The sequence below is a fragment of the Rutidosis leptorrhynchoides genome, chromosome 2, assembly GCF_046630445.1.
Source record: "Rutidosis leptorrhynchoides isolate AG116_Rl617_1_P2 chromosome 2, CSIRO_AGI_Rlap_v1, whole genome shotgun sequence".
Classification (NCBI taxonomy): Eukaryota; Viridiplantae; Streptophyta; class Magnoliopsida; order Asterales; family Asteraceae; genus Rutidosis; species Rutidosis leptorrhynchoides.
Window position 1 is genome coordinate 39117997 of NC_092334.1, and position 21904 is coordinate 39139900.

The window sequence follows — 21904 nt, forward strand, 5'->3', positions numbered from 1 at the left end:
CCGACAGAGAAATCGAGATGGATTATCGCATTAAATCGGAGAGGATCATAATTTCCTTAATCGCCGAAGAATCAAATCCTATATAGATTACAAAGATTTTCTTTAATTCGGAGAGCAACCATGATGACGTCAAAAGATAAGGCAAATCTCTATTTTCTCATTTCACTCTTTTACGATAGCTTCACTCATACGCTACAAGTAATCGAATTATTTTATCCATACTTCTTAAACATGATAAAACTCTAAAATCGTCATAATAACATTCTCATTGTTAGCCATGACGACCTCTATCAAATTTCGAGGACGAAATTTCTTTAACGGGTAGGTACTGTGACGACCCGGAAATTTCCAACCAAATTTAAACTTTATCTTTATATTATTCCAACACGATAAGCAAAGTTTGTTAAGTTAAATCTCAAGAATTTTAAATTGTGTTCATACATTCATTATAATCTCGACCAAATTCCAACGATTCACGAACCGTTATATATAAATAAATATGTATATATATGTATATATATATTATAACTTGAGAATATTAATAAAGTATTAAACGTATAATACTTTGCATGAACGTATTTGTTTCAATACGTTTATCGATGGAATTAGGAGATAATATCAAATAATTGATTTATCAGATACATTGTGATATGATTACGGGTCTATGTTATGAGGTCCACTGTGATTTAAGAAATCTATTCTTTTTGACAACATTCGGAAAATGGTAAAGTGATTTATAAGTAAGAATGTGGAGTGTAAATAACTTAGATGTTGGATATCGACAAGTTAAGTAACTCTACATTTTTCATTAAGATGATTTCATACGTTTATTTAACCTTTGAACTATATCCCATGCTTTACCAACAGACTGTAATTTAAAAACTTGAAACCTATTATGAATATATATGATTCTACTTTTCTAAAACGTTTTATGATATAACGATTTCCATTATTTTAACCTTTAAACAAAATGATTCTTAAAAATATTTAGTTTTGAAAAACAAAATTATCATATTTATTTGATTTAGTTTCAAACGTACAAAAACATTTTCAGTTTAAAAAGAACTTTATTATTAAAATGTATATAACTTTTATAAATATCTAGAACCACTTTTGACAACTCATTACTTAACCAGTATGATAAAGATAACGATATTTATATTTTATTTTATTAAATATATATAACGATTTAAATTAATATTATATATATTTATACGCGTATTATACGTACATAGTTTTATACTTTTACTATACTTAAACTTTACCTTTACTTTATTTTTACTTTACTTTAACTTTAATAATTCACTTTAATAATTCATACTTTAATAATTCACTTTAATAATTCATACTTTAATAATTCACTTTAATAATTCATACTTTAATAATTCACTTTAATAATTCACTTTAATAATTCATACTTTAATAATTCACTTTAATAATTTATACTTTAATAATTCACTTTAATAATTTAAAAATCTATTATAAATAGAATTCAATAGGTTTCATTATTTCATAGAAACTTGAAAATATTTTTCTCTAAACTCTCTCAATCGATTTACATATATATATTTACTCCGTATTATTTCAAGATATTATTAGTATTCATAAAATATTACGACGGAGTGCTGTCCGAGTGATCTCGAAATTGTTTTTCGGGCGGGATAAGGTTAAGGAAATTATGGGTTATAGCTATGGAGGTTATGGGTATGGTTTGGGAGTATTGCTCGTGAGTCAAACTAGTGTTTATCATCTCCGTTGCGTCTACGTACTTTTCCTGCAATATTGAATCTCAATATTGATACGTAAGCACTCATAACTTAACTTTTATATATTATTAGTGTATCCCTGACTAATCCTCGAGTATATAGGATTATGCATGCTTATACGTTCGTTATTGTCGTTAGATAGGTTATGTCGAATCTTGAATTAAATACATATGCTATTAAGATAAGGTATATGATATGCATGTCGTTGGAAAGCTAGCGAAAAATTGAGAACTTTTCATTTAGATATCGAATGGTTTCGATGAACGGTTTAGAAGTTATAGTCAATTGATTTTTTTTATTATTATAAAAATGATTATTATTATTGTCGTTATTATCGTCGTTATAATCTAATAATAATAATAATTATTATTATTATTATTATTATAATTATTATTATTATTATTATTATTATTATTATCATTGTCGTTATTAATAAAAGATATTATTGTTATTTTTATTATTATTACTATCGTTATTATCGTTAAGGTTATAATTAGTATTATTATTATTATTATTATTATTATTATCATTCAAATAGTTATTAGTATTATCATTAATATTATTATTATTAGTATTATTATAATTAAAACTAATATTAGTAACATCTAATTATTATGATTACTATTATTATTATTAATATGAACGCGATATAAAAGACGACTAAAAGCTATTAAACGAAGCGATTAGGAAATAATGAGTATGAGTATCATGATGAAATTAATATATTGTAAGATATTGATTTAAAGGAAAAATATCATTTTCATTATTTTACTATTATTATTAAAAGTATTATTAATATTAAAACTATCATTTTTACTAAAATTATTATTTTTAATAAAAATATCATTGTTAATATGAAACATCATTATTATTATTATTATTATCATTTTAGTACTATTGTTAATAAAAATTATCATTTTATCATTTTTAGAAAATATAATTATTGTTATTTTTATTAGTAGAATAATAATAATTATTACAAAATAATACAACTTTTACTTATTATTATTATTATTATCAATATTATTTTATCAAATAAATATGTGATACAAAGATATTTTACTACGTATAATATAATTACATTAATAATACCTATTATATTATTTTTATGATATTAAATGAACTTTATAAAATTTATTACTTAATATATATAAAAGTATATTTTTATTATATAAATTTTAATATAAAATTTTATTTATTAATAAAAGAACTATATTATTTACTTTAATAAAATCTATTAAAAATATTTAAATAAATAAAACGAATATATTTAAACTATATAATAATCATGTATAAATTTTGGAAGACATTTTGGTCAATATGACTTTTGTTGACTTTTGCATATTTAGTCTCGAGCATTAGGATTGTGATACACTACGACTTGACCTAAATTGTTAGACAAATATTGATCAAACATATAAATATATATATATAATTAATATAGGTTCGTGAATCCAAGGCCAACATTGCACTTGTTCAATGACGTCATATGTATTTTTACTACAAAATACAGTATTGTGAGTTTCATTTGCTCCCTTTTTAAATGCTTTTGCAATATATATTTTTGGGACTGAGAATACATGCGCTGCTTTTATAAATGTTTTACGAAATAGACACAAGTAATCGAAACTACATTCTATGGTTGGATTATCGAATCGAATATGCCCCTTTTAGCTTGGTAGCCTAAGAATTAGGGAACAATACCCCTAATTGACGCGAATCCTAAAGATAGATCCATGGGCCTAACAAACTCCATCCGAGGTACGGATGCTTTAGTACTTCTATTTTTATACAGACGAGAGGATTCTGTTATACAGATGAGAGGATTCTATTTTGGGAATATTCTATATGCATCTTGTTAATGTCGGTTAACAGGTGTTCACCATATGAATGATTTTACCTTAATGCAGACAAGAGGATTCTGCTTGAGGATTATGTTTATGAAAAATAAAAATCTTGTGGTCTATTATATTATTGGAAATGATTTTACCTTTATGCAGACGAAAGGATTCTGCTATTGGAATTATGTTTAATAAAAATATTGTGGTTTATTAAGATAATGGAAATGAATGATTATGATAAACTAATGAACTCACCAACTTTTTGGTTGACACTTGAAAGCATGTTTATTCTCAGGTTTGAAAGAAATCTTCCACTGTGCATTAGCTCATTTTAAGGATATTACTTGGAGTCATTCATGGCATATTTCGAAAGACGTTGCATTCGAGTCATTGAGTTCATCAAGATTATTATTAAGTCAATTATAGTTGGATGTATTATGAAATGGTATGCATGCCGTCAACTTTAGATATGAATAAAGTTTGTCTTTTATAAATGAATGCAATGTTTGTAAAATGTATCATATAGAGGTCAAATACCTCGCGATGTAATCAACTATTGTGAATCGTTTATAATGTATATGAACGGGCCCTTTCAGTATTTTTTTCGGAAAATCGGTATTGGTACCGAATTTATTGATTTGTAGGTAATAGCTTATATGGGTACCATATTTATTGATTTGTACCGAGTAGGTACAATACCGAATAGTGAAAACTACATCTTATTATCGTTTTAATTTATATTTGATAATACTAAAGTACCGAATAGTGAAAAATATATAAAAAAATACCGAATACCGAATAACATATAACACGAATAGTGAAAATTATATAAAAAGTTAATTTTTCGGTACCATAAGGTACAATACCGAAAATACCGGTACCGATACCGGTACCGATTTCGATATTCGATACGGTATTCGGTTCTCGATTTTCCTTATATTCGGTATCGGTACGGTACGGTACGGTACCTGTACCGATCTCATCCCTACCAATACCCAATCCAATTAAAACTTTTTTTCTTTCTTTTTTATGTAGGCCCGTAATACTCTCCCATAAAAATCCATATACGGAGTAAATTTGGTAAGGATCAAATGTAAAAGGACTAATCATGTCATCCTTCAAAGTTTATCACCAGCTTGACAATGACGTTCTAATAACACGACACCGTTTCACTCTTATAAATAAATTAACAACATTTCTGCTTCATTTCTTTCACCGACCAAAGCAACAAACAAATGGCGTATCTTCAAAGATACATTATTCTAACTCTCATTCTTCATTCAATCTTATGCATCAATCAAACAGTAAAGTGTGATGGTATGTTCACTTTCCTTTATTTGTTCAATGTTCAATTAATTTATATTATTATTATTTATTTTTTTTTTAAAATTAGCATTGTAAATCATGCTTGGGCAGAGATATATGTGATTACTTAGGTTTCTACTTAGTTAGGAAAGTTCACTAATTTTATTCTTTATTTTTTTTTTTTTTATGTATGAAGTTTCTGTAATTTGATTCAGTTAGTGTTCGTGTGTTTGATGAGATGATGTGAGTTTAGATCTGATTAACTAATTAACTTTTCATTAGTGTTGGTCAGATTGATTGACTGATTTTTGATATATAAATCCTTAATTATTTGTATATATATAAATCCTTAATTATTGTATAGTTTTCGGATAACCGGTTAGACCGCGAACATTTGAACCCCTTTACCAAGTAGCCTGAATGATCGGTAGGCTTAATAGGAAAACTTTATACGTTTATCCGATTGATTCATTAGGTGGGAATAGTTAGTATTATATAATCTGGAAAGTTTATAGTTAACTGGTGTTTTTAAGGGGCTATTAGTTCCTGCATAATCTCCTTTTAGGTGATCAAGCATTACAACAACACCCAGCTTTTGTTCATTACAAGTTTGATACTCTTCTACATCAACTACAGTACATGTGTTACATAAATTTGATTCATTTTGATTATAAATAGGTTGATAATGTGGGTTGTGTTTTAGGCTACTCCCTATCTTAACAGACTTTAACATAACTTTTCTCATCCACGTTAGCACCACATTAGCACAAAAAACTTTAACATTTCTTAACTAATCTCTCTTTATCTTACACTCTCACCTATACCTGGCAATCAAGACTCATACACCAAAAAATGGCTCCATTGGGTCAACCGTTTGGGTCCATTGGGTCTCGAGAAAGCAAAGGGAATCTGTCCAATATGAACCCATCTTTAATCCTTCAATATGTTAGAAGATCCATACCCGTTAAAACCCATTTCCAACCCATTACACGAAAATATTAAAAAAAACAAAAATAATAATAATAAAAAATTTAGAAAATTAGAAGTTCAAAAATAATAAAAACAAAAAAAAATTAAAAATTATTTTTTAGAAAAAAGTAAACTTTTTTTATAAGAAGTAATAAAAAGTAAAAAACAATTATTATTTTTTTAAATGTAATATTTTTTTTCAAAAATATATTCTTTTCAAAAAAAAAAGTTTTTACAAGGAAAAATGGGTCTCTACCCGACCCAACCCGACCCGACCCGACCCGTTTGGACTCGACCCGTTCGACCCATTTGAATTCTGAGACCCGTTCGACCCATGATCCGTTTTGACCCAAACTCATTTGGGTCTTGACTCAAGCCAACCCAACCCGACCCGTTTGTCAGGCTTACTCTCACATCAAACTTTACCCATTCTAAATTTTAAATAATTATTTAAATACAATAAATAAATAAAAATAACACTTAACAAAAATAAGCATCACATTAATTTAAACATTACATAAATAAATAAATAAAAACATTATATAAATTTAAAAATAAAAAGAAAAAAATACATAGTATGGGAGTAATACTCAAGTGATACACATGAGTAAAAAGTACATGGACCAAACTTAACTTATTCTGAAAGATTAAAAGTACAGGGACCTGTTGTGAATATTTTGTAACTTATTCTGTTAGGGTTTGTTAATTCTGTTTAGGGCAGTTAATTAGGGCTTCAGATATAAAAGCCTGGTAGTGTAATTTTTGTTCAATTAATCAATAGAGATTGTAATTCATTTCAGTCTCATGAGTTCTTCGTGTTCAATTTCATCATTATCATTCAATCTTCATGGTATCATAGCGATGATGATGAAGATAAGTCGCTAATCTGAATCCGTTTTCAATACAAGCTGAAATCAAGCTTCATGTGTTGAAGATTCAATTGTTAGCTGTTCCTGTTTCGTTTTTTTTTTTCTTTCGCTTCCGCATCTTAATTCGTTCTCTATTTTACGATTTGTTGTTCTTCACAATGAATCCAGCTAATCAAGTCGATTTCCAAAGTCCGTTGTATTTGCATCCATTTGAAGGTCCAGGTTCTTTATCAATTCAAGAGAAATTGAATGGAGCACAGAATTACAGATCATGGCGTAGATCTGTTGAGATTGCATTATCCACTAAGCGTAAGACATGTTTCATCACTGGTACTGTAACACGGCCAGTCAATGATGAAAGACAAGCTGATATGTGGGATACCTGCAACAACATGGTGATCAGTTGGCTAATGAACTCTGTATGTGAGTCCATTGCTAAGTCTATTATGTTCATAGGCACTGCTGTGGACATCTGGAAACAATTGGAAAAAAGGTTTGCATTGAGCAATGGATCCAGGAAGTATAAGCTGCATAAAGAGGTTTACTCTATGGAGCAACAAGGAATACTCATAAGTGAATACTATACCAAAATGAAATGTGTTTGGGAAGAAATAGATTCTATGAGTGAGTTGCCTAGGGTTGAAACTGTTACTCCTGAGATTATGGCTTTTACAGCTGCCTACAATAAATAGGAGGAACAACATCTTTTTCAGTTTTTAAATGGCTTGGATGAGCATTTTGGATCATTAAGGAGTCAATTGCTGTTAATGAATCCTCTTCCTAGTGTTGAAATGGCATGTTCTATGCTTCAACAGGAAGAATCTCAAAGGGAAATGTTTTCAAGTTTTGAAGGAGCTGCTTTGTACAGCAAGTCTGGTAATGCATCTAACCCTAACAATGCTAAACAGCCTGATAAATGTGGTATTTGTGGGAATAGGTATCACACTCCAGATAAGTGTTGGGAAAAAATTGGCTATCTAGTTTGGCACTATAAGTACAAGTTACAGCAAAAGGCAAAACAAGGTCAAACAAAGTCAAAGTCTGCAAGGAATGCTAATACTAAAAGAACTGCTGCTAGTGTACAAGGAAATCATATTATGTTTACAACAGAGCAGTTTGAGCAGCTATTGAAAAGTTTACCTCAGATGACACAATGCAATGAAGATTCAGAAACTGAGATTGATCATTTTGTTGCAGGTATAACTAGTAAACCATCTGCTTTATTAACTGATTGGATTCTTGATACTGGAGCTACAGATCATATGACTCCACTAACTAGCAATCTTATTAGTTCAAGACCTTTGTTTTGGAAGCCACATATTAATTACCAAATGGTGATTTGTCATTAATATCTCATATTGGTACTATAAAACTGGATAATCAATTACATTTGAAAGATGTATTGGTGGTACCTCAGTTCAAATTCAGTCTTTTGTCAGTCCCAAAGTTGACTAAAGATAAACAATGTGTGGTAATTTTTTACTTACAATTCTGTGTCATCCAGGACTTGATAAGACAGAAGGTGTTAGGACTGGGTGAAAGAAGAGATGATCTGTATTACCTTGTCAATTTGCCTCTTCATCAAGTTGACAAAAGGCTAATGCAGCTGGTTACTTCTTGTGTAAATAGCCAAAGTTTGTTTTCTATAATAAAAGGTTCAAGTGCTAATTCTAGTAAACTTGTTACCTCTTTTAGCTTGTGGCATCATAGACTTGGACATGTGTCCAAATCAAAGCTCAAGCATATCCCTTGTATTTCAGATTCAATTGTGAAAAGTAATGAACAAGTTTGCTTGTCTTGTCCTATGGCTAAATTTGTCAAATTACCATATTCTAAAAGTGAGTCACACTGCAACTCTGTATTTCAAATGGTACATTTGGATATTTGGGGACCCTATAAAGTGCCAACACAAGGGAAATATAGGTATTTTTTGACAATTGTGGATGACTGCAGCAGGTCTACTTGGATTTATTTACTAATTCATAAAAGTGACTGTTTTAAAGTTTTTAAAACTTTTACGAATTTTGTTGAGACACAGTTTAATACTGCAATCAAGATTGTAAGATCTGATAATGCTCTTGAGTTTATCAAAGGTCAATTAGGGTGTTATTTAGCTGAACAAGGTGTTGAGCATCAAACTTCATGCCCAGATAGGCCACATCAAAATGGCAGAGTTGAAAGAAAGCATAGACACATCTTGGAAACAGCCAGGGCATTACGTTTTCATGCAAATTTACCTTTAAAATTCTGGGGTGACTGTGTTATCACTGCAACTTATCTTATAAATAGGTTTCCAACACCTATTTTGCACAATAAAACACCTTATGAGGTTTTGTTAAAAAGACCTCCTACTTATGATCACTTGAGAGTATTTGGATGTTTTGCAATGGCAAGTAACCCTAGCAGAAATGTTGATAAGTTTATGGAGAGAGGAGTACCATGTGTCTTTCTTGGTTATCCTGCTCATCAAAAGGGTTATAAGCTCTATAATCTTTTAGATCATACTACTTTCATTTCAAGAGATGTTCAGTTCTATGAACATATTTTCCCTTTTGCTACTAACAGTAAAGATAAGTTTCTACAGCCAATGCCATCTCATATGGCACAACAAGAATTTCATAAGGCAATTTATGATGAACCATCTCCTATTAATGCTACTGTCAGCAATGGGAGTAATACTCAAGTGAGTCAACTGCTGAAGTTGACTTAAGAAGGTCTACTAGAAGTACAAGAAGACCTGTTTGGCAAAATGACTATCACTTGGATCACATTCCAGTTGCAAATCAAGTTTCTTCACCTTGTTTGAATCCTGAATTCAAAAATTACATCACTGCATTATTAGCTCACAAAGATCCTGCATTTTTTCATGAGGCTATACATGATCCAGAATGGTGTGATGCTATGAATGCTGAACTTCAAGCCTTGGAATCAAATGGTACATGGGAAATTACAACATTACCAGAAGGGAAGAAACCAGTTAGTTGTCACTGGATTTACAAAACTAAGCTTAAGGCTGATGGATCAATTGATAGAAAAAAGGCCAGGCTTGTGGTAGATGGTAATAGGCAAAGAAAAGGATTAGATTATATGGAAACTTTTGCTCCTGTGGCCAAAATGGTAACTGTTAGGTCATTATTAGCTGTGGCAGCTATGTATAATTGGGAATTGTGTCAAATGGATGTCTCCAATGCTTTCTTACATGGTGATTTACTTGAAGAAGTCTATATGAAATTACCAATGGGGTATAATTGTGAGGGGGAGCCCATTGCCAACATAAAGTCAACAGGAGACAAAGTATGCAGACTCAAGAAATCTCTATATGGTTTAAAACAAGCACCAAGGCAATGGTTTGCAAAGTTATCAAATGCTTTGATTTCTTTTGGATTTGTGTAGTCAAAAGCAGATTATTCTCTTTTTACCAAAAAGGATTCTTCTCAATTTACTGCTATCCTTGTGTATGTGGATGACTTATTGATTACAGGAAATAGTCAAGCACATATTGACACATTAAAAAGTCAACTAAAGTCAACTTTTCACATGAAGGATTTAGGTGCCTTGAGTTATTTCTTGGGTTTAGAGGTATCTCAGTCTGCACAGGGTATTTTCATTTCTCAAAAGAAGTACACCATGGAACTATTACAAGAAGCAGGTGTACAGAATTTAAAGCCTTACAAATTGCCAATGGATCAAAGTGTTAAACTCAATGCAGATAAAGGTTCTCCATTACCTGATCCTGAGGTGTACAGAAGAATGATAGGTAAACTCATTTACCTAACCATTACAAGACCTGATATTTGCTATACAGTTCAGCTGCTAAGTCAGTTCATGCAAAATCCCACTTCTGTGCATTATCAAGCTGTAACTCATTTGTTAAGATACTTATTGCAAGCTCCAGACCAAGGTATCCTATTGGCTAACAAATCTGCAGTTCAGTTAAAAGCTTATTGTTACTCTGATTGGGCTAGTTGTCCAATGACTAGAAGGTCCACTACAGGTTATTGTGTCTTACTTGGTGATTCCCCAATTTCATGGAAATCAAAGAAACAAGCTGTTGTGGCTCGATCATCTGCAGAAGCAGAATACAGGTCAATGGCTATTACATGTTGTGAAGTTACTTGGCTCATTTCATTGCTAAAGGATTTGGGTCTTAAAGATTTGGGGCCTGTTGAACTGTTTTGTGATAATCAAGCAGCTATACATATAGCTTAGCTGCTAACCCTGTTTTTCATGCTCGTACAAAACATATTGAGGTTGATTGCCATTATGTCCGTGATCAAAGCAAATCTGGGGCTATCAAAACTCAATATGTCAATACCAAGGATCAGCTTGCTGATGTGTTTACTAAAGTTGTTCCTGTGGAACAACATAAAAAGCTTCTTCACAAGTTGGGAGTTACTGTTCCAGCTAACTATCAACTTGAGGGGGAGTATGGGAGTAATACTCAAGTGATACACATGAGTAAAAAGTACAGGGACCAAACTTAACTTATTCTGAAAGATTAAAAGTACAGGGACCTGTTGTGAATATTTTGTAACTTATTCTATTAGGGTTTGTTAATTCTGTTTAGGGCAGTTAATTAGGGCTTCAGATATAAAAGCCTGGTAGTGTAATCTTTGTTCAATTAATCAATAGAGATTGTAATTCATTTCAGTCTCATGAGTTCTTCGTGTTCAATTTCATCATTATCATTCAATCTTCAGAGAGTATACTATCAACTCATTCAGGCATTTCAACAAATACGTGGTGTGCAGTTACCAATCTTTTATACATTTGCGCAGATATGTAAAATCCCAATCTTGAAACTTGAACAAAGTTAACGTACGTTATCCATGGCATGAGGTTGTTTGCATCTGCTTGAAATGATTGTAAATGTAAATTCAATAGTTAAAGATAATGAAAAAACATAACCTGGGTATATCATAAGTTACTGATAATTCAGTGGAGGGGGAAGAAGAATTCAGACAAAGAAAATTGTTGAGAAAACGAAATTGAGCTGTCAACGGTAAATTAGACGTGGGACCCACTTTTGGTATGTTAAGGCTCGCTGCAGTACTTAGATAGGGAATGGCTTTATATCTTAAATGGCTTAAGTGGGTCAATTAATAACTCAACATAATGTAGTATGTTAACCCATAAAATCTTTATAAAATGGACAAGAAAGTGTTTTACCTGATTTGACACGTACTTGAGGAACAGTATCACTTGTTTCATTATGTACTAAATATGACCCGTTTCAAGCCAACTGAACTATCCTTACCCGCCCATGTTACCGCCTCTCATATCAACCTATATCAGATAATGTTATTTATAGTTAAATAAAGGTTATGACACTATCATTGAATTAATACAAGTTTTTAATTCTTTTTTACAGATGAAGAAGATAGCCTTCTTTCAGGACTCAATAGCTACAGAGCAACCTTAAACTTGACAAGTCTAACCACAAACGACCGAGCTAAATGCCTAGCCGAAAAAATAGCCGACCAACTCAAAAAACAACCCTGCACAAACACAACTGGTTCCAACACCGTACCAGGTACGGAACCAGAATTTTCCAATTTTCCAGACCTTCTAAACAAATGCCATTTAAACGTTTCTACTACACGAGATGGAACTATTCTCCCTGCTTGCGTTCCCAACCTTGACCCAACCCTTGTGCTTTCGAACTACACAAAATCACAATACTCAAACTCCTTAAACGACACGAAGTATACTGGTGTTGGAATCGGTTCTGAAGACAATTGGATTGTTGTTGTGTTGACTACAAGTACTCCCGAAGGTGGTTATTCGCCTGGTAGTAATGATGTGAATTTTGTTTCGAAGATTGATGTCACAATGTACTACATGATGATGCTGCTTGTGGCGGTTTTCTCATTCTTATGGGTTTGATTGTTTGTTTTTGAACTTAATGTTGTTTTAACACGGAGATGTAAAGCGATTATGTTTGTTGACATACTTTGACCTTTTGAAATGAAGTCCGATCTTGCTTTGAGCGTTTGGTTTTCATGTGTTTTGATGTTTAATGTTGAAGTTTGATTATGAGGTTATCTATTTTTTGGGTGAAGATATAATGAGGTTAATTAAGATATCTCTATGTAACATTTACTAGTAGTATGTTTTTTAATTCGTGTCTACTACTAACAATGGCTGATGATTTTAAATATATTTTACAAAGTCATACTTTCCTTCCATCGCATATTTATTTTCCACTTATCTTTTACGGAAAACGTGAAACTCACACGAATTGAAAAAGCAAAACGAAAACACGAACCGAAAAAGCGTCCCGAAAGCGCGAACCTTAAATGCGAAACGAAACGCGAATCGAAAACGTGAAACGCAAACGTGAACCGAAAAGACAAAACGAAAACGCGGGCCGAAAACGCAAATCTTAAACGTGAATCGAAAATGTGAATCGAAAAGGCGAAGCAAAAACGCAAATAGAAAATGTGAAACGTTAGTACGAAACGTAGGCGCGAAACTCAATAGTAAAATTCCATTGCTTAGACGTAACGTGAAATATAAATGTGAAACGTAAAAATTCAAAATATAAATGTGAAACGTAAATGCATTTTAAATGTTGATTGTTGAATAGAGGAATAGAGTTAAATTACATCACACTTTTTAAGGAATGACAATTTCTAGTTAGCAAAGCGGTCATGTGTATCCTGTAAGTAGTCTAGTGTGGTTTTCATCCAATATCATTAATGTCCACGAACTGGCTATCATTTGAACACTTTTAAGACAAACAAAAATAGCTACTTACATGTCATTAGTATTGTACGGAGTGAATAACAATTTTAAACATCAAGATATATACTCGACTCAATTTGGATCGTTAAATGCATTTATAGGAGTAATAAAAAGATCGAATAGAAATTTTTTGAAAAGTTGATCGTGTTAAGTCCTTAGTTTATGAACAATGAAACAGATAACAAATAATCACATGAATTAAAATTAGTAAATTAAGTATTCAATGTTTCATATCGATCTAAATAACGGTTAACTTATGCGAAATTTAGAAAACGTGATATTTGTCGAATGTCATTGTCATGGTTCCAGACAATTTACAATTCAAATGGTTAGACACGCGTGCATAAAACAATATATACACAGTAACCAGATTTATAGACTTGAGATGTAAAGAAGTATAATCACTTTCAAAGGTATTGAATTTCCAAAGTAAAAGACTGAATAAAAAGAGAACTAAATAAATACGAAATCAAATGTATTGATCTTGGGTATATACTACCCTTGTAAATCTCGAGCACCACACTGTGGTGGACATGTGCTGTAATTTTGTTTATAAGTAATAATATATTGCATTTCCCAAAAAAAAAATAAAAAAAATGCGAAAGATATTTCTCTATCCTAACAGAAATACGAAATCTTCCGAAATTTGACAAGCTGATGTGTCAAATTTTTTATCTTCTTGGATTTTGTCAGAGTCTATGCTTCCTTCCGCGTTAGAGTCTATGATCCCTCAGACCGTGCATCTCATACTCTAATTAATAGACTTGGATACTTTTAACTCATCGAATTCAAAAGCAAAGGTGAGATGGATATGTTTCCCGGCCAACAGATAGTTGTTTTTTAAGGTGGCCACGTTACTTACAATATATAGTGAACATTTTGGTAAGCAAATCTGATGGCAGTAATTATCATATTAACTATTAGCCAAAATTTATGAATAGCACCAGGAGTATTTTCATCTTTTCACCTTCCCCTTTCCTCCCTTTTCCCTTCTTTCTTTCAAGTAACACCACAAAAGCTACCCACACTTTGTTCAAAACTTAAAATCGACCCCTAACACAGGGGGTTAAAGCGTCAAATCAAAATTTTCATAAAATATCTTAAATAAACTCCACCCAAATATTCAACATGTCATATCTTCTCGCTCGCAACGAGTTAAATTTTTCCGAGACCATCCTTACACTCGAAATTTTTTTATGAACACAATGTCACTAACTATACGCAAAACAGACACTTTTAAAAAAACGCTAAATATTTAGGGTACTATTCATATATGTTGATTTTTCACTCGCAGGCTCCGTAACTAAACACAATAAATTACATTAAAAATCGAACCCCCGGCGCGAATTGAGGGTTCGAAAACTAGTTATACACCAATGTTGATTAATGCTTTTTATTAAGAAAAACTTACACACTCAACCTGAAATTATTAAGTTTCAACCAAAATATAGAATTTTAGTTGAAAATGTCCACCCTAAACTAATGGCGAGTGAGCAAATTTAATGGCAGGTAATACAAATATTCACCCCTTAACTTGAATTCACAACATCTTGCGCAATATCCCAGTAATGAACTAACTGGATATTGCATGTTTCAACTAAAAATCAAGATGTGAAATATCAAGTTAGTCCATTGCTTTAACTTCAGAGGACATTTCAGACTTTCAGTTGGAATTAGAGCCATGATTTTTGGCGGTGTGACGGGCTCTTATACTCCGTATCTCCTAGGTAAGAATTATGGGTATTCTAACCACCGAAGCTTGGCTTAAGTAGTATAGGGGTGAGATTCAACTTGAGGTACTACCAACCCAAGTTTCAATTCTCACTCCATATTTGGCTTAAGTGGTATCGAGACAATTGTCAACTTGCAAAAGATGTATGTTATGCATATTCTTTTTTTTTTTAATGGTGATATCGACATCAAATGCTATCATTTGTCACCCAGACACGCGTTAGGAATAAACCCAATTCGCGACGATGTTAGGAGTACCATCGAAGGTTGGGAAACCCCCCAGATACCTTCACAAATCGCATTGATGTTGGCAGTACCATCAAAAAGTTAGAAACTCCCTGCTAAGAGTGAGAATCGAACCTGAGTTAGCAATACCCCAAGTTAGATTCCACCTTCATATCACTCAAGCAAAGATTCGGTGGTTAACTAATAACATATTATTAACTAATAATAACATATTATTAATTAAAGGTATGTCACTTGTAATCTAAACAGAATAAAGTGATATCTTATAGAAGTAACATGTCGGAGACAAAATCAAACAATTTCTACAAGTAATGCTACCTCCGCTCTATAAAGTGTCGATAAATAGAAATATGTTGATAGAGATGTTACTTTATTGGTGACTTGTTTAAATTGAGGTAAATGGATAATTATAAAATTTTGTGTATTGGACACTTTATTTAATTGAAAGGAATGGAGTAATTTATACGAGTAATTTATAACATGTAACACAAAAAGCAATATGAAGCTACATGCACTTTGTGGTTTGTTTACTTGATTATGCATCAAGTGATATATAGTCCCATTTAGGATTATGATTGCCTAAAAAACTTGCTTTAATTTTGCTTACATAATATAACACTTACTAGCTGGTGCCCCAATTCATTGTTTTTTAAGACGTTGACTTGCACAAAAAGATTAATCGCACAGTTTCCAAATGCATGCATAATCCATTACGTACGTATATCCATAATCCATAATCTTTTTATTTTGAAAGGATAAGGATATTGTCAGCATAACCAGATCCATCAATCCATACAGGCATGTAGATCGGGTTGATTTTTTGATACGGGTCGGTAAAACCTCCCTAATGACTTCTTCGAAGACATGAATCGAACCTCTGACTTCTACCCCTCCCAATATACAAGGGAATTGGGGTGAACCACTTGCCACTAAGGCGGGTTCACATATCTCCATAATCATAGTTTATCAAATTAAATCAAACAACATGCATTTTATGCTTTCTCGATGTTCATTAAATATCAAATATTATGTGTTTTAATTTGGTTATATGTACGGGGTATTCATTTTCATTTTGCAGAATGCAGATGGTTAATATGATATCCAACCCATTTCAATTTTAACAGGAATATATGTTGGAACAAGGTCCCTTAATAACTCAGTGATATCATTTGAATTTAAGGAAAATAAACAGTACTGTAGTACACTTTGGTGAAGAAATTGGATTAAACTTCACATCTTAACTCATATTACAAATGGTAACTAAACTTACAGTGAGAAAGGTCAATATAAAACTACCCACTAAAGGACTATATCCACACTCTGATATCCTCTACCTTTAGAATTGGTCAATACAAATACTAATTCCTACTAACTAACATTTAATATATAAAAACATACAAGTGTCGATTTATCGGCGTCTTGACTGCCGCTTAGAGCCTAAATTGAATTCCAGACAGGATTTAAAACTCATGGAAATTTGATTCTACCATTTTCATGACGTCTCAATTTTATTTTATTATTTTATTTTTAATTTTTAATTTTTTAAATTTCGGAATGGAGAAATGACTTCTCTTATATTCTTGGATAGAGGAAGGATTATCTACATCTCACATCCCCATACACCACTCATGTGTTATTGGGTCCGTTGTTGTTGTATACTCCATGAAATAATACACATAATAAAATGTAAAATTCCACGTGTGCTCAAGTGGCTCTGTAACCACCAAATTAACGTGCATCCATGCTCCGTACACACAAATAACTATTAGTTAGTCTTTTTTTTTTTTTTTTTTTTTTTTTTTTTTTTGTAAGCAAGGAAACTCTTCTATGAATGAGCATATTGACTCCCTCATATAGAAGGTAAAACCTTGGGTAATCAAGCCTCCCGAGCGCGATTTATTGAAAATCCATGTAAACGTTTACCGTAGCTAAACCGATTAATCTAACAATATATACAACATTGACACATTGTTGTTTGTTAAGTGTTATCGATATAATTTTAGGGGTTATTAAAAGAATGGTAAAGAGCTTATTTCAACTACGAATGGTAAAGAACGTATTTCAACTACGAATGGTTCAATACACATTTCTCCGGTTAAAATTATTTTTATTCGGATATTATATACAAATAGTTGGATATGTTGAACCACATTTACTTTTGAATCAATTCATTCATCTGTATAATCAAACACAACATATGTTTACATGTAAAAGTACTGTGAATAGACTCAATCTGTTGGCCACATCAAGGTTTCCTCAATACTGCTACTATTATCCAACCAGGTTGTCTCATTAATATTACTCAGTAATTTATAAGTACTTGTGCTAGATAAAAAATTGACCCATATAAGCATTAAACTCCTTTTTTTTTTTTTTTTTAGAACTGAAAACGTTAAAATTCTCAAACGCATTTTTTAAAATGATAATACTACTAAAAAGTTATCGTTATAAATAGTAAAACAAGTTATCATTGTTGATTTGTTTCTGGGATGTTTTTATCAAAATGACTTTTGACTTGTGACTAATTTTTGTGAAAACAAGAAAAAAACCTTCTTTGGCTTTAAGTTCTTTTTGCCCCTACTTGGGACAGGTTGCAAAACAAATATACATGAATGGTGATTTAAAGTTTTAAGCTCTTTTAAAAATTCGAGCTTTATTCGAAGAACTATCTTGTATACCCTCAAGTACTATACGCCTCTACATGTATCCAACTGAAAGGACCGGTATAGCCCAACAAGCACCAAACATATAAGCCATGAGCTCCCAAATTACTCTAAAACCAATTGGTAGTAGAGAGAGACACTCATGAGCTTATATGTTGATCTTGACATTTATCTCCAACCAATGTGGGATTGTGTTTGCACCCAACAATCCTCTCCTCAAACCGAAGACCACATCACCAGGCCTTCCCTTCAACGATATTCCGCACATGATCCATTCATCTTATATCGCCGGCCATTACCCGCAACTCTCAACCTAACCAAGGCCAAATCAGGAAGATCTCTTTGATATAAGGCACACACAAGGATTCATTATCGTTGGCAAACCGGGGCGATTAATCCACATTATAATTTTTTGGGCTAACCCGCTCTGATACCACTGAAAGGACCGGTTATAGCCCAACAAGCACCAAACATATAAGCCATGAGCTCTCAAATTACTCTAAAACCAATTGGTAGTAGAGAGAGAGACACTCATGAGCTTATATGTTGATCTTGACATTTATCCCCAACCAATGTGGGATTGGGTTTGCACCCAACACCAACGACACTTAGTTTCAGTGTGGATCATATATAATCTCACAAAATTGAGGTCCAGTAGTGTAATTCCACATTTATAGGGAGTATAACAACTTAATTAAGGCTGGGTGAGAGTCTTGAGTAGATGTGGTAGGTTAGCATTGGTTAATTAGACCTACACTCCGAGACTCCGAGGGCTCTATATTACATTGGAAAACTCCGAGGGATCTATATTCTTCATATAAAAAATTTAATGTATACGAATTATTAAGAATCTTAGAATCGTTTGTGACTCGAACTAGAGTCGGAAAAATACTAAAACGAGGATCAATCGAATAACGGATCGTATCGGGGTCGAATTAGTCAAACCTAGGCCAAGAACTAGATTAGAACGACTCCTAAGAGTGTTATTCGGTGGGTATTGGGTGTAGGGAACGAATGGAACGAAAGTATAAAACTTAGTGGATGTTAAGGGAATGAGTAACCTCACAAAAGATGTCTAAACCCGTATATATACTGTCATCAGACATAGTTGATCGACTGTCTGAGACAGTCGACTGTGTGTATTCAGTCGGTCGACTGATTGGACTCAGCCGGTCGACTATGTTGACAATTTAACTACTGATATAAAACGTTAACGCGCGCACATATAAAATTCAATAGTCACAAGTATAATGTTAATCGTTATTACATGCCTGAATGTAAATATAAAGATACGAAAGAACTAGTGGTTTACAAATATGCACCAACATTTAGGATTAGAATGCAAACGTGTATGTCATGTTGTTCGGTGGAACTGATTTCATGTGCCAATTTTCGACTCTTGCCAATTAAGGAACCAAAAGATATGCGATGAAAGAGTGGCGTCAAAAAGAGAATTGAAGTTGGCATAATAGTGATGATTAAATAAATGCAATTATTGTAAAAAGATCACTTTCATTTGAACAAACTTTTTGTGTCTCTTTGCTGACTGCTTTCTGGATCGGATCGGATCGGTTTCAGAGTTGGTTGTTGTGTTTGGATTGGGTAGTCACTTGCCACTCAAACAATGGTTAATTTCCATTTTCAGTAAACCAATTATTATACTATACATGTTCTAACATACCTCATTGTTTGGTTCAAAAGTTATTGCATATGCAAACCCCTTTCATATATTGTTGTCTGCCCAACCAAACAAATGAACTTTTTTATTTTCCAATCTTTTGAGTTATTGAGCTCAATATCCATATACTTTTGTTAACAGGGTAAAAATGTACTTGTACTTAAAACAATATATACGGAGTATATTTCAAAAGAAGTAAAAATTACAAGTAAATTCGTACTAATTTTAAATATGAATACTTTAATTAAAATTAAAGTATTTTTTTTTTACTTATTTATCTTTTAGTATTTCCCTAAGGATCTAAAAAAATCCGGCTTAATCCTTAGCTAAGACTTAAAGTCAAAGATTTTTAAACACATCAACTTAGGATAATTAAGTTATCCATTTTTCATGGAATTGTAATTCCATGATACTTAAGGATCAAGACATCGTATATTAGGGGTTCTACTATTACATTGTGTGTAATATAACGAGTCAAGGCATGAAGGAGTCAACTTAATATCTTTTAGGATAATTAAATTTTTTCAATACAAACTTTGATTGAATTTGTCGATACATGAACTAAACAAAATTCTTTTTCGGAAGTTAAAGATTTTATCATTATCATATTAAAACTTTCGGATAATTAAGATCATATTATATGTGATTGTGAAGTTAATTGCCATTACGACATTGAACTTTCTGACGATATTATTGAGTAGATCGAAATTATAAAAGATGGTATTAATTTAGCAATTGCTAATATAATTAATATATAATTATAATTATAAATTATAATAAATTATAATATTAATAATGCTTTTAGTAGAAATACAAAAGTAAGTTGTAACCAAACAAAATGAATGCCTTAGCAATGATGATAATTAATGCGATATGTGTCGCCTTTGTTATAATTCAGTAGGCTTATAACTACCTTTAGTGGTTTGATTCTTGATGTTATAATTCAGTAGGCTTATAACTACTTTTAGTGATTTGATTCTTGATTTAGAATACTAATAATGAAGTGTAAGAACAAAGATGATAATGGAGAGAAAGAAAGAAACACTTTGTAAGTGTGAGAAATGGTGCAAGTTTAATGCTTGCATTCATGGCTATTTACAGCAAAAATATCACAAGTTTAGGTAATACAATAATATTACTTTTGTGTATCAATAATTGACTATCCATTTATATATATATATTTATATATTATAACACTCCCCCTTGGATAGCAATTTTGTTTGTTGAAGATCAACTGTAAGTTACTGCCTCGTTAAAAACCTTGCTAAAGAAAACCCAGTGGGAAAAACTTTAGCTAAGGGAAAAAGAGTGCAGCATGGAGTTGACTCCCCCTCAAGTAGACATCGCTTCGGTTGTTACATCTTTTGAACATGTCTCATGCCAATGTTATGAACGTGTGTTCTGAAAATAGCAGTTGGAAGTGCTTTCGTGAAAAGATCAGCAGAGTTTTTGCTGGATTGAACATATCTCATTTCAATCTCGTTGTCCTTAATGAGATTTTGAGTGTATGAGAAGAATCTAGGAGGTATGTGTTTGGTTCGGTCACTTTTGATATACCCTTCTTTCATCTGTGCTATGCAAGCTGCATTATCTTCATAGATAATTGTTGGACTTTTATCGCGTTCTAGTCCACAAGAATCAGTAATGATTTGTGTCATTGATCTCAACCAAAAACATTCCCGAGTAGCTTCATGTAATGCAATCACTTCGGCATGATTTGATGATGTAGCAACAAGTGTTTGTTTTTGAGAACGCCATGATATTGCAGTACCTCCATTTAGGAATACATATCCAGTTTGAGATTTAGCTTTATGTGGATCAGATAAATAACCTGCATCAGCATAACCAACCAAATCTTGTTTTGATTCGTTAGAATAAAATAATCCTAAATCAGTAGTTCCTCGAAGGTATCGAAATATGTGTTTGATCCCATTCCAGTGTCTTTTGGTAGGAGCAGAGCTGAACCTTGCCAACAAATTAACTGCAAAAGAAATGTCAGGTCTTGTACAATTTGTAAGATACATAAGAGCTCCAATTGCACTAAGATATGGTACTTCTGGTCCAAGAATATCTTCATGATCTTCACATG

General features: G+C 32.1%; 1 protein-coding gene across 1 annotated transcript; it reads left to right on the top strand.

The window, feature by feature from the left end:
- The first annotated feature begins 4803 nt into the window (after positions 1-4803).
- Positions 4804-12739, top strand: LOC139890744 (uncharacterized GPI-anchored protein At5g19250-like). The gene is made up of 2 exons (XM_071873655.1): positions 4804-4924; positions 12122-12739. The coding sequence occupies exons 1-2, from the start codon at positions 4843-4845 to the stop codon at positions 12634-12636; spliced, it is 597 nt and encodes a 198-aa protein (XP_071729756.1). The 5' UTR covers positions 4804-4842; the 3' UTR covers positions 12637-12739.
- Positions 12740-21904: the final 9165 nt, after the last annotated feature.

Bases quoted from the DNA above. Each gene is read 5' to 3' on its own strand.
- LOC139890744 (XM_071873655.1), top strand. From the start codon at position 4,843: ATGGCGTATCTTCAAAGATACATTATTCTAACTCTCATTCTTCATTCA. The intron at 4,925-12,121 runs GTATGTTCACTT...TCTTTTTTACAG, and splicing joins TCAAACAGTAAAGTGTGATG to ATGAAGAAGATAGCCTTCTT.